This window comes from Denticeps clupeoides, chromosome 20 (assembly GCF_900700375.1).
Source record: "Denticeps clupeoides chromosome 20, fDenClu1.1, whole genome shotgun sequence".
NCBI classification, from domain to species: Eukaryota; Metazoa; Chordata; class Actinopteri; order Clupeiformes; family Denticipitidae; genus Denticeps; species Denticeps clupeoides.
The window spans coordinates 3,342,593-3,355,219 of NC_041726.1; the positions used below are offsets into that span (position 1 = coordinate 3,342,593).

Below are 12,627 nucleotides of genomic sequence, written 5' to 3' on the forward strand. Positions count from 1 at the left end.
GGCGGGTCTTAGCACCTGTCTGCGCGGTGATGTTGTGCCTCGGTAACATATGTTCAGCCCCCAGAGCAGGAATGTGGGTTTCGGAGATACGGCGCCGGCCTGAATTGAGGCGGGAGCTTGCCGCCTCGCCGAAAAGCTCGGGTCAGACTGGGTTTAATTAAAGTGGAGTGTTTGGGCAAGAGTGATATCACACAGTCGCCGAAAAGCCCACTCTCTCTGATACACACACACACACACACACACTATTTCCTTCACACCAGATAAGATGGCAGTGTAGCTGAAGGTACCCAAGCCCTCCTTTTGAAAATCCAATCCCTAGTTTCCACGTTATAGGCTCTCGGACGTTTTGGTGAATGGTGGTGGTGGCCTAGCGGTTAAAGAAGCGGCCCCATAATCAGAAGGTTGACGGTTCGAGTCCCGACCCGCCAAGGTGCCACTGAACAAAGCACCGTCCCCACACACTGCTCCTCGGGCACCTGTCATGGCCGCCCACTGGTTAAATGCAGTGGACACATTTCACTGTGTGCACCGTGTGCTGTGCTGCTGTGTATCACAAGTGACAATCACTTCACTTAAAAAAAAAAAAAAAAGATCTCCATCCTTACGGCCCCCCTCTGCAAATTTGGCGCCCACGCTGGGCGGCACGAGCCTCTCTGCAGCGGCCGGGCCGGCTGGAGCCGCAGCCGTAGCCGACGCGCTGATTGATGGCGCCGCTTCCGTGACCGACCTTGCAGCTGGCAGCGCCGGGGCCGCGCGATGCATTCCCGCGCGGGGTAATGAGGAAGGCGGCGCTCCCCGCACGTTCTCGGAAGGATGTGAGGCCCATCCGTCAGCCCTCTCTTCTCCAGCCCTGGGACTCCGGGCTTTGATTTCCCCTGATAGCGGCCGTCCCTCTCCTCGGCGGAACCGCACGCGTATAATGAATCGCGGCGCCGGGAGCGTGGGCCGACATACCAAAGCACACGCCGGCCCGGCCGCACCGTCACGGCCCGCGCTACACGCGGCCGAAAGGAAAGGGCCCACGGGCGCCCCTGTAAACACGCATTTTGCACACGCCGTTATCAAGGCGTGGGCGCAGCCGTCTCCGGGGAGAGAGACGTCTATTTCGGTTCCGCCAGACCGATTGCAGACTGATGGCCGGTTCCCCCCCCCCCCCCCCGTCACATTACGCATGCAGCGCCTGCGCGGCTGCGGGAAAATGGCGCAGGGACGGGATCAAACGACCCTCCATCTCCGGGCCCGCTCCGCGGCGCGACCTTTTTCTCTCCGGCGGAGCAATGCAAATGGACGCGGGGGGGGGGTTGTTGTCGACGTTCCTCAATCAGAAGCACGTAGCGCCCGCCGAATGTCAGCTCGACTTTTCTCCCGCGGCGCACGTTTAAATACGGAGAGCGAGCAGTCCGGCAAAAACTCGCGGCTCGTCCATTTTAACCCCCCACGACCTGCTGTATGGCACTCGTTGGTTTATCTACCTCCGATCGGTGGGGGCGCCGGCGTTGCCGGATAATGATCCGAGGCGGAGAAAGAGAGGTGCTGGGGGTTTAAGTTGCCTGAAGCCTTTCCTGTCACCTCGAAGCCGTCCTGCTTGTCCCTCCCACTTCACTCGCGTTAAGAGTTGATCTTCATCAATTTACAGCCATTTGTACCATTTACCAGACGCCCTTATCCAGTGCGACTTACAGTCAGTAGTTACAGGGACAGTCCCCCCCTGGAGACACTCAGGGTTAAGTGTCTTGCTCAGGGACACAATGGTAGTAAGTGGGGTTTGAACCTGGGTCTCCTGGTTCCTAGGTGAGTGTGTTACCCACCAGGTCACTACCACCCGTAGTCATCAAGCTCAGGGTCCCAGCCAAGCGATAAGAAGCATTTCCACGCGCCCCAAGAAACGAAGGGGGGTGCTCGTTCTGATTAAAGCAAATCGAATTTGCCGAGGGTTTTTGAGGAGGTGCGGAAGAAAGCCAGCACAACTTTTAGAGCTCAGTAACGGGCCAATAAACGGGCGTTTCAAACTTCCTCTGGGGTGAAGTAGTTTGTACGCGATTTTCTAAGCCTATTGGACGTGGAGTCTCCGCTTCTCCAGAGAGGAAGAGCCGGGCTGTGCCCGGTCGCACCCTCCCGAGCGAAGATGAAGTGCTATCAGCCCCTTACCCCCCGTCCTCTCTCCCCCCCCGTCCTCCGACTCCCACATATATATTTTTGGCCGAGAACCCGTTTTACTCCCTTGAAGACGCGACCATTAATCTCAGCAGCCGCCGCCTGTAACCCCCGATACCGCGGGGAGCAGGAATCAGTTTATCTGCGCTGCTCCTTCGCAGAGGTCTCAGCGGCTTCCGCTGTTCCGCACGGGCGGAGACGTTTGCATGTCCTCCCAGCTGTTAATGTGGAAACCATTGTCCGTTGTCATCAATCAATCAATCAATCAATCGGCCTTAATTTGTTAATTTTCTCCACAATGGACAGTGGAACAGTCCTCAAAGCCCATGGTGAGCAAGCCAAAGTCAGCCGTGGTTGAGGAGGCCATCTTCTTTCATCCAGTCAGTTTTCGTTGAGTGTCGTGATAGCGGGGAGTTTTCTGAGCCGAAATAAACGATCAAAAATCCGCTCATAGTAAAAATGAAGTGAAGTGATTGTCACTTGTGATACACAGCAGCACAGCACACGGTGCACACAGTGCACACAGTGAAATTAGTCCTCTGCATTTAACCATCACCTTTGGTGAGCAGTGGGCAGCCATGACAGGCACCCGGGGAGCAGTGTGTGGGGACGGTGCTTTGCTCGGTGACACCTCGGCGGCATCTTGGCCGATCGGGATTCGAACCGGCAACCTTCTGATTACGGGGCCGCTTTCTTAACCGCTAGGCCACCACTGCACCCTCAGTCATACTTTTGTTTACTTTGACAAATAACCAGTGAATGGGGTGCATTTCCTGTACATGCTGTACATCATGGGTGGTAGTAGCCTAGTGGGTAACACACTCGCCTATGAACCAGAAGACCCAGGTTCAAATCCTGCTTACTACCATTGTGTCCCTGAGCAAGACACTTGAGTGTCTCCAGGGGGGACTGTCCCAGTAACTACTGATTGTAAGTCGCTCTGCATAAAGGTGTCTGGTAAATGCTGTAAATATAAATGTAAATGTAATCGTAAATGTAATCGTTCTTTTGTAATCCAAAAGAAACTTTGTTCTATTTTTTTACCAAACCTGAACTCTATGCTGAATTTAGCTCCTGAGTACATAATTACTGAGTAATTACTCCGTCCGCGTCAGCTTGTAAAGTGATTCGGGTTCCGACTCTTCCCCTACGAAAAAACGCGACAGCGTGGATAAAAGACGCTTGGCTCATAATGAAGTTTTCTAATCAAGTGACGTGCGCTTTTTCGGAACGGAGGAGGGACTGCAGGCCTACAGGGGAACACAGTCTTGAAGTAACGGATTAATTTCCGAATCATCTAGTGTGTGGGGATATCATGTCTTGTTACAACTGAGACAATGTACAGGGGGGGTAAGAGGATTTCGTCTGGTTCCCTGGAACTGGGCCGGCACATTAGCACTCTTGAGTCCAGCAAGGCTCTTTTTTTTTTTCCATCCCGTGCTCCGTTTTCTATTTTTGACTTCCTACGGATCAGCCAAAGAAAGGAGGCTTTCTTCTGTCATTCTCTTTCGCGCTGCCTTTGTCTGAGCGCAGGCCCGGCTCATATGAAAGGTGTGGTAGAGAGAGAGAGAGAGAGAGAGAGACAGGCCTTCTCTCAGCAGGACTCCGCATCCAGGCCGACAGCCTTCCGTCTCGTATCAAAGCCGCAGGCAGGCGTTAAATAATACTGAGGCATGAACCACCGTCACTACAGCCGGCCAGCGTCCTGACTCCGGCTCTCACCGGCTCGATGGGCAATTACTGCTATGCACACTACTGTACTGCATCGGGACATTAAGCGCGTCGCTTGTCGCGTGCCACGCTGAAGATCAAGAGCACCAGCCCCCCTTGAGCACTCTCCACCATGTGCCCTTACTTGTATATTGTGTTTTTAAATTTTATATATTATGCTTATTTTTATTTACATTTACATTTACAGCATTTATCGGACGCCCTTATCCAGAGCGACTTACAGTCAGTATTTTACAGGGACAGTCTCCCTGGAGCAACTTAAGGTTAAGTGTCTTGCTCAGGGACACAATGGTAGTAAGTGGGATTTGAACCCGGGTCTTCTGGTTCACAGGCGAGTGTCTTACCCACTAGACTACTACCACCTTATTTTTAAACCCTTGTATTTAATGTTATTGTTGTATTTAATGTTACTGTTTGTATTTGAATGTTACTTGTATGCACCATGGGTCTGAGAGTAACGCAATTTCAATTCTCTGTATGTCCTGTACATGTGGCAGAATTGACAATAAAGTTGACTTTGACTCTGACTTTGACTTATGCCGACGCTTTCACTTCGCATGATCTCACTATGCACAAGTGTTTTATTTGTTTTTCTTTTTTTAACGCGGCATGCATGGGGTCACTGTGGCCCTCGTGGTTGCAGACAAATGAATAAATGAACAGCTTTGGCGCCGACGCGTGCGACAACCTAATGCCAAGATAGCGCTCGAGAATACGATGCTCGTGAGAAAGAGGGTTTATTTTTTTGCCATGCCTGCTTGAGATCATTATTACGTTCTGTTATTTAATTGCAGCTGTGTACAACGTTAATACGATGGTAAAAAAACGAATAATAAATAGAAGAATAATAAAGGGACAGGGAGCGCTGGTGTGTGGACAGTGCCAAGGAACGGGGCAAGCGGGGTTTTTCCCGATCGTATCGGAGGCGCTGCAATTAGTGTGCAGGGCCACACCTCGCGGGGGCCTGGCGCTAAAGTCCCGGCACAGGTCGAACATATCAGAGCGCGGCTCGCCGATCGATGGCAGATTGAGCTATGCCGTGATCTTTAGGTTTCTGCTGATGACATTAAAGACTGAGAATTGCATTAAACTTTATGAAAGTCATCGCAATGGAGGGAGAAAAGAAAAAAAAAATGTGGTAGGGGCGGGGCCACAAAACAGGGTGCAATATAGTGTCCCTTTTTGGCTCCTTTCATCTCTTTGCCGAGGGTTATTTTACAAAAAGCTTCTGTTCTTCTGCGCAGGAAGATCAAAGCGTATCAGCGTATCGGCTCCTCATGCCACCTGTGATGTAACCCCAGACGTGGTGCCACCTTGGGCTCAACGGTGCGCCGATCGTGAGGCTATGAGCTCACCTCAACCTTCAAATCGGGTCATTTCAGGAGGCTTTACTGCCGAGGCCGAAGACGATCAAATGTCAAGCGGCCTGTCGTGGCTCAAAGAACGGCTCGGTCCCTTTCGGGGCATATTTACTGTAACCCCCTGATATGAATCATCTTTTATTTCCCAATTTCACAACACGCCCATCTGTTTACCCCGTGCTTTTCTGTTTTTTTTTTTTGCTTCCAATCTCGTACTTTGCCGTGTCATCCGTCTCAACAATAAACTATGATTGAAAGTGTGCCTGGAAGGCCCTTTTCACACATTTCCCCTGCTTACTTTTCATTCCTCTCCATTTTCCTATGGCAGCCCGGCCTGGTGAGCAGCTCGGCTTGTAATTGCTTATCTGGGGACAAAATGTACATGGATGAAGGTCTGTGGGAAGAAATAGCTTCACAGAACGTAACCTTTGCATCTCTGCCTGGCGCTGAAGGTCCGCCGGGATGGTCCAGAGATTCTGAATCTGGATAGATTCTGTCCGTTGGCGCAATCGAAATTGCATTAATGAAAGAGTGCGGACCTCCGTTGTGTTTCATCTGAATGTGGCTGCATCCCCATGACGGAAATGGCATTACGGATCTTATTATTCCCGGCGGAGTGGAAGCGCGTAGCCAATTTTTCCCTCTTAAGCCTCAACAGGAACATAATTCATGTACAGGAGAGGATTGAGGCGAGTTCGGAGCATATTGTAATATGCACCCCCCCCAGCTCCCAGTCCTGCTTTATTAAAGCCAAATTGTGATGCTAATGTGTTGTGTGCACCAGCTTTTTTCCCTCCCTTTTCATTTCTCCCCTTTTCCCAAAGTATTAATGACGTTGGCCCGGCTGTGCCATTGAACTGTTGCGCCCTCCTCAAGGGCCCTCCCCGAACGGAGCTGTGGAAAAAGGGGCCGGAGGACAAGCACGGCCGTGACGTGTGCCGGGGTAATGAAGGAGGACAGGTGTTGGAGGAAGTGGCTCCCCCCCCCCAAAAAAAAAACCCACGTGTGGCCAAGAGGGCGCCTAAGGTCGCGTTAGTGCGTGCTCACGTACGGGTAACGACGAAAATACCAGATCTGTCCAACCAAATGCTTCTCCCCGTCACTCATTAGGATGGACGCTCCGAGCCGGTTCACACCCACTTTGCCGGGGAAATGGGAGCCTTCGCCTGCCGCGTAAGGAACCTCACAGTCGCTTCGTGAGCTTTTATGCTCCCCTTATGAATAGCGTGCCTCTGAAATGAAGTCTTGAACTCTGTGTTGAGGCCCAGTGGGCTAATCATCTCCGAATGAACTTGAGGGATATGATATGTGCATCATCCGTGTAAAGTCATTTTATTAGAATTTTTTTTTTACATTTTTTTCAAGGAAAAGGGCACCGGTGCAGTTTTTTTTTTTTACCCGTGAACACAAAGTATGTTGAATGTACGATGGGTTATTGATTTTATTTGTCTTTTCTGCCTAGAGCCTCGCCGTTCTTTCCTTGTCTGTGTATTTCTGTGTATATTTTCTCCACCCATTGGATGGGTCTGGTTCACTAATGGGCCAGTGTCCTTAGAACACAGTGTAGAACACAGTGTCCTTATTTAATTGAAATTTTCATGGCTTAAATTCTTATCAGATAGCTTTGAACGCTTTGTGTGTGGATATGATGCATTTTTTTTTAAAGGTCTCTGGCAACAATCCTAGTACATTTATGGATGTGTTGTGGGTTTAAAGAATGAGGAAGTCGGCTGTGTCTGAGACATCGTTGAAGAGACGTCCACCCATTTAAAACATAATTTAAAAGACTAGTTCTTTATGCAAAGCTTGAGGACGCCTTTGACCTAGCGCTTTGAAAACAGTCCGCCAAGTACATCCAGGTCTACAAATGCAATCGATAGGACCTCTTGTATTAGTCCAGTTAGGAACGTTGAGGAAAATGCCCTGTCGCTGACAGAGAGCCCTGGCAAGGTCCGGCACTATCGCCACCGCGCGTCCTCCAGGCCAAGACGACTGAGATGGATGGTGGGCTGAAGCGCTGGCGCGCCGATAAGGCCGGCTCGCGGAGCACGGGTAATTCCGCGGCTAAAAAAGCCCATCTCCCTTCCAGCTGCAATCAGGCCCGGCGTTGGCAGGAGCTCCTCGGCGCCGTTGCACTCGGATGAGTGGGGAGGTCACAACGTTTCCTGGGTTACCTGGGAAATTGGTTACAGGTTCCATGTTAGAGCTGAATTCAGTCGATGATTGCGCCCTGACAAATTGACTTTGAGTTCCAGGGACAATTACGAGCGTTGTCAGCGTTCAGGTGAAACACAGTATTATTTTTAACTCTCTTGCAAATTGTAGTGACAATAAAATAAAAAACTTAAAATGTAGTAAAACGAAGGAGGGATCTGCGGGTAATGAGAAACTCAGCAGGGTAGGCATTGGGCACCCTGCTAATTCCATTCTCTCTAACAGACCAAAGTCGATCCTCTAAGTTGTTCAATTTAGGGAATTATGGACTCGAGACGGTGTTTGCTTTTGCCCGTATCGCAGCTTTCTTCTGAACATCTAAACTATACAAGTATTGCAAAGAAAAATGTTACCTTTTTTATACCATTTCGAGTAATGACCGTATTTTATTTTTTTTTACATGGTGGACTAATACAAATGACCATTAGGGTTACTTACATTTATTTCGAATCGGCCATTATTAGTTCTTTGGTGGGTAGCACGATGCTCTGTGATGTATCTTTGTCTCTGTACTCTGGGAAATGAGAAAGCATTAGCCAGATTACATGTTGTCCTTCTGTAATTCAGCTCTGGCCCTGCTCCCTGACTGAGGCCGGAACCATCTCGGACCATCTTGCCAGCTTATCTCAGAACATCGCCAAGGAGATCTCTAGCCTGAATCGCGCTTTCACGGCCCCTAAAATCACACTTTGTAAATTCTGTTGTACAATTGTTCACATTTTTATAATTTTTTTACCCAAAAGCAGAGGGGGAAAATCTCGATATTCGTTCCTCTGCATTGCACTGAACTCACACATCAAAATCTTAAATGGCAACGTTGACATCCCTTAAGGGGGCTACTGATGCCAGAATTTCACACTCATATCTTTTCCTTCCTCCAAGTTTGATGTGTGCAATAGCACACGCACAAAAAAAACTAGTCCAGCGGGATGCATAGATAGTTCGACTTTTGGCCAATCACAGACAAGAAGACGGCCAGCAGAGGACCGAGACGGCACCGTGTGCTCCACATCCCCTAGAAGTGCTAGCTTATTTACCTCCAGCCTCCCCACCCCCCCGGGAATACCCCCGCGGATTATCCGATATGAGAATCAAGATGGCCACCTGTGGCCTTAACCGCTCCGGCTGCTTTTCATGGCGCTAGTGCCTCACGCCAGTCACGATTTGTAAGGCCGGGACCTTTCCCTCCGTTTACCGTGCAGAGCCGGTGCAGGATAAGTGATGGCTGCTGTGCGAGTTGGCCAGGCGGTTAAAAGGCCATAAACAGCGGCGTCCAAAACACTATTGTTAGAGCAGGAGAGGGACGGAGATGTGGCAGGGCACCATGCGAAGGGCCGGTGTAGACCCCCGGCTCACAATGGCCACTCAGCTTTGCATAAAGGAATATAGGCAGTGGTGGCCTAGTGGTTAAGGAAGCGGCCCCGTAATCAGAAGGTTGTCGGTTCGAATCACTGAGGTGCCACTGAGCAAAGCACCGTCCCCACACACTGATCCCCGGGCACCTGTCATGGCTGTCCACTGCTCACCAAGGGTGATGGGTTAAATGCAGAGGACAAATTTCACTGTGTGCTGTGTTGCTGTGTATCACTTTTTTTTTTAAAAATGCTATCATTCCCAAACCCTCTCAAATTCCCTTCTTCTCCCTCTTCTGTCTGTCACCTTCATTGTTCATTCTATCATTTTGCAACGTTGGCGCTATTGGCCTGGGTATTATTGTGTACTTGCCAACTGGGAAGCCACTCTGACTGTTAAGTGACATATACCAATTAAGTTGAGTAGGGCCGAATAACTTCACAGAACACCGTTTTGGGGTAAAACTTTAAAAAGTTGTGCTTTATTTGATAATGCTGAGACTCGAAAGTGTGACGTGTATGTGTTGGACTGAACCTTGCACATACTTTTTAACTTTTTTCAAACTTTGTACTCTTTTTTTACTTTTCACTTTATACTTTGACTTCACTCATTTGCACACCTTTACCCTACCTGTTACACATATTTTATGTTTTATGTTAAAGACATAAAAGTGTAATATTTGGTTATGTTTGCATATACTGCATATTTGCAATACTGTGGTCTGTACAGTCGCCAAAGCATTTCACTGCATATCATACCGTGTATGACCGTGTATGTCACAAATACAATTGAATAAATGTAAATTTTAATAAAAACAGTGGAATTGCAAAACCTGAAGGTCGTTGTAAATCTGACATTTTTCAGCCAAATGTTTCATGTTCTTATTTATTTGAGCCAATATTAAACTGATCTCTTATTGGAAGCTATTTGTTTCCCAAAACAGAATTGTTTTTGGAACTATTTCATATCCCGTCATCCTCACCTCTCCCTCTTCTTCCTCAACCCTGTCTTTCCGTCTCTTCCTCTGTCCCGTCTCTCTTTGTTTGGCTCTCGAGTCACCGGCAGCGACGCTGTCAGGCTCGGAGGGCCATGCTGTTTACGCTCCCGGGCGGCGGCAGCTGCATCTTTACCCTCAGCTGCGCCCCTCCATAAACACGTATTGACCGGAGGGGAGCCGAAGAGCATTTCTAATTACAATCTTCTCTCCGCGTCTCTCTCCGCAGTGGAGCGGCGAGGGGGGGGGGGCTCACGAGAAGTAAAGAGCCGTGCGCCCCCCTATCCCAAACACCTGCTCACTTCCTGTCCGCCTGAGACGCCATCAGCTCTCCGACCATCTCCTCACTTTCCTCACTTTCCTGGGCGAGTGACGTTGCTTAGCAACAACACCAGCACGTCGGCACCCAGAATTTTCCAGTTAATGCCGTTATGGTGACATTAAGTGAAGTGAAAGGGAAGTGGTTGTCATACACAGCAGCACAGCACACGGTGCACACAGTGAAATTTGTCCTCTGCATTTAACCCATCACCCTTGGTGAGCGGTGGGCACCATGACAGGCGCCCGGGGAGCAGTGTGTGGGGACGGTGCTTTGCTCAGTGGTACCTCAGTGGTACCTTGGCAGTTTGGGATTCGAACCGGCAACTTTCTGATTACGGGGCCGCTTCCTTAAGGCCACCACTGCCCCAGTTGTTCTATGATGCTTGATGTATTTTGATTGGCGTAATTCACCTCATATTGCATTGTTGAGCTTACTTAAACCTGCAAGTTATATGGCTCCGTTTCTTCTCCTTTTCAGAGTTGCAGAGCAGCTCCTGTGGGAACCCGGGCGTCCCACCCAAAGGCGTCCTGTATGGGACACGCTTCAACGTAGGGGACAAGATCCGCTACAGCTGCGTGGCGGGCTACGTGCTGGACGGCCACCCCCAGCTCACGTGCGTGACCAACGCGGGCAACGCGGCCGTCTGGGACTTCCCTGTGCCCATCTGCAGAGGTCAGCGCCCTCGCCACCCCCCACCCCCGCTTTGTGTGTACGGACGGTGCATGGCGAATGTGTGTTTGTGTGTGCGGCTAATGGCCACCCGTGTGTTTGCATTCCTAACTCGCACGCCTGTGCGTCTGTGCATGGCGCGTCGGCTCTTTATTAATAGCACGGACACTAACCAATTAAATATGGTCATTTTCCCCAAAGTCGGAGATTAATAGGCCGCAGGGACGATTAGGCTCGTTTTCATTAGCGCGATCAAGTTACGGACAGAGACGCTTTATCAGCACGGGCCCCACCTGACACGCCGGAGATGGGAGATGGAGGCACATGCCCCCCACTGGTCATTTCATGCCTAATAAGTGAACCATATTGCATTTGAACCATTACTAATGAACTAATTAAACTGTTGGAAAACATCACTTTTCAAATCCACTTTGTGGAAAAAAAAAAAAAAAAAAGTTTAGATGTAACTACTCAATCCATCAGGTACCCAGCCTTTCCGGACTTTCCGGATTTCTGGACCCGCCACGCCAGGGCATTCCTGTTGCGGGCTTAAATTGCCGAACGTGAGCCGAGCGGACTCGTTCCATCTGCTCAGCGACTCTCGGCCGCCCACCCCCCGTCTCGGCCTGTGCTCTTAAACATATCAGGATTTATCGTCTCATGTTCGGCCCAATTATAAAGTGCACCGGCCATGACCGCTTTCAAATAAGACTTTGCCCGTAGGTGAGCGCGGCTTTTCGCCGCCAGGCCTTTACTTTTAATACGGAGGAAACGAGATGACAGATATTGCATCATGTTTCCTTTAGTCCAATGCGAACGTGAGCAGAATTGGGAGGGCGCTACAGTCCGGGGCTGAGAGCTCGATGAGAAACCGTTCTGAAATGCCGATAACGGATATATGTTCAACATTGCGCCCAGGTGGCGCTTGAGCCTCAGACGTGGAAACGTGAGTTCAGAATTGTAAGCGCGCCGCACGGCAAGGTCGCCACAAATGGCAAATGCTGCGGAGGTGGCCCATGTGGGCGGGTTTTCCACAGGCCAGTGGTAGATGAATGGGGTGAGCTGAATGAAATGCCACATGCAAAGCCTTTGCTTTCAGGCGCCATATTTGTCCTTTTTTCCAATGGGCTTGCGGTCTTCTTAGTCCTGGTAAACTAAAATACATGTCTTTGAATGGATGTCAAACTACGATCAGTGCATCAGTTGCAATTGAAAAGTTACGAATGCTTCTGGTATTCATGGTGAAGGTCAAGGCCATCAGAACAATATTATCAATGCTATACAGGATCCGACTAGTTGATTAATGGTCAAATGATCCCATGTTTTTGATAATGAGATAATAATCATCTCTGCCTTTCAGACAGAATATGTTTGGTCGTATTTTTGCCGTTTTTTCCTTTATTCTTTAATCCTCCATCATAATGGCGTTCAGCAAGCAGGAAATTACAGCCTGGCGTTAATGTAATGAACCAAACTATTCCACAAAATGAGATTTCTCAGCATTCAATCTCTATGAATTATTTATTGCATTTCATCGGGGACGACAACCCTTGTGCAACACGTGACCAGCGCCTTTGTCCAGCATTACAGTCAGAAGTTTCAGGTGGGGTTCGAACCTGTGATTTTGGGGTGTTCCTTAGCTAACTAACTAATTATGAGTAGTGTTAGAAATAAAGTATAAATATATCTTATCTTATTACCAGCCGAGCTTATCTTTTTTTTAATGTTTCATTTTACATGAACACACTAAAGCAGCCTTAAACACTCGCATTCATGAAATATGATACAAAAAACTGTGCTAAGCTTTTAACTTAGTTTTACTTTTGCAT

At 49.1% G+C, this 12,627-nt stretch overlaps 1 protein-coding gene across 1 annotated transcript in view; it reads left to right on the forward strand.

Moving 5' to 3' along the window:
* The window catches only part of LOC114769910 (CUB and sushi domain-containing protein 3-like), a 324,749-nt gene that overhangs the window by 91,362 nt on the left and 220,760 nt on the right, over positions 1-12,627 (forward strand). The window contains 1 exon segment of the mRNA XM_028963275.1: positions 10,607-10,801. Within this exon segment, the coding sequence (XP_028819108.1) occupies positions 10,607-10,801 (195 nt within the window).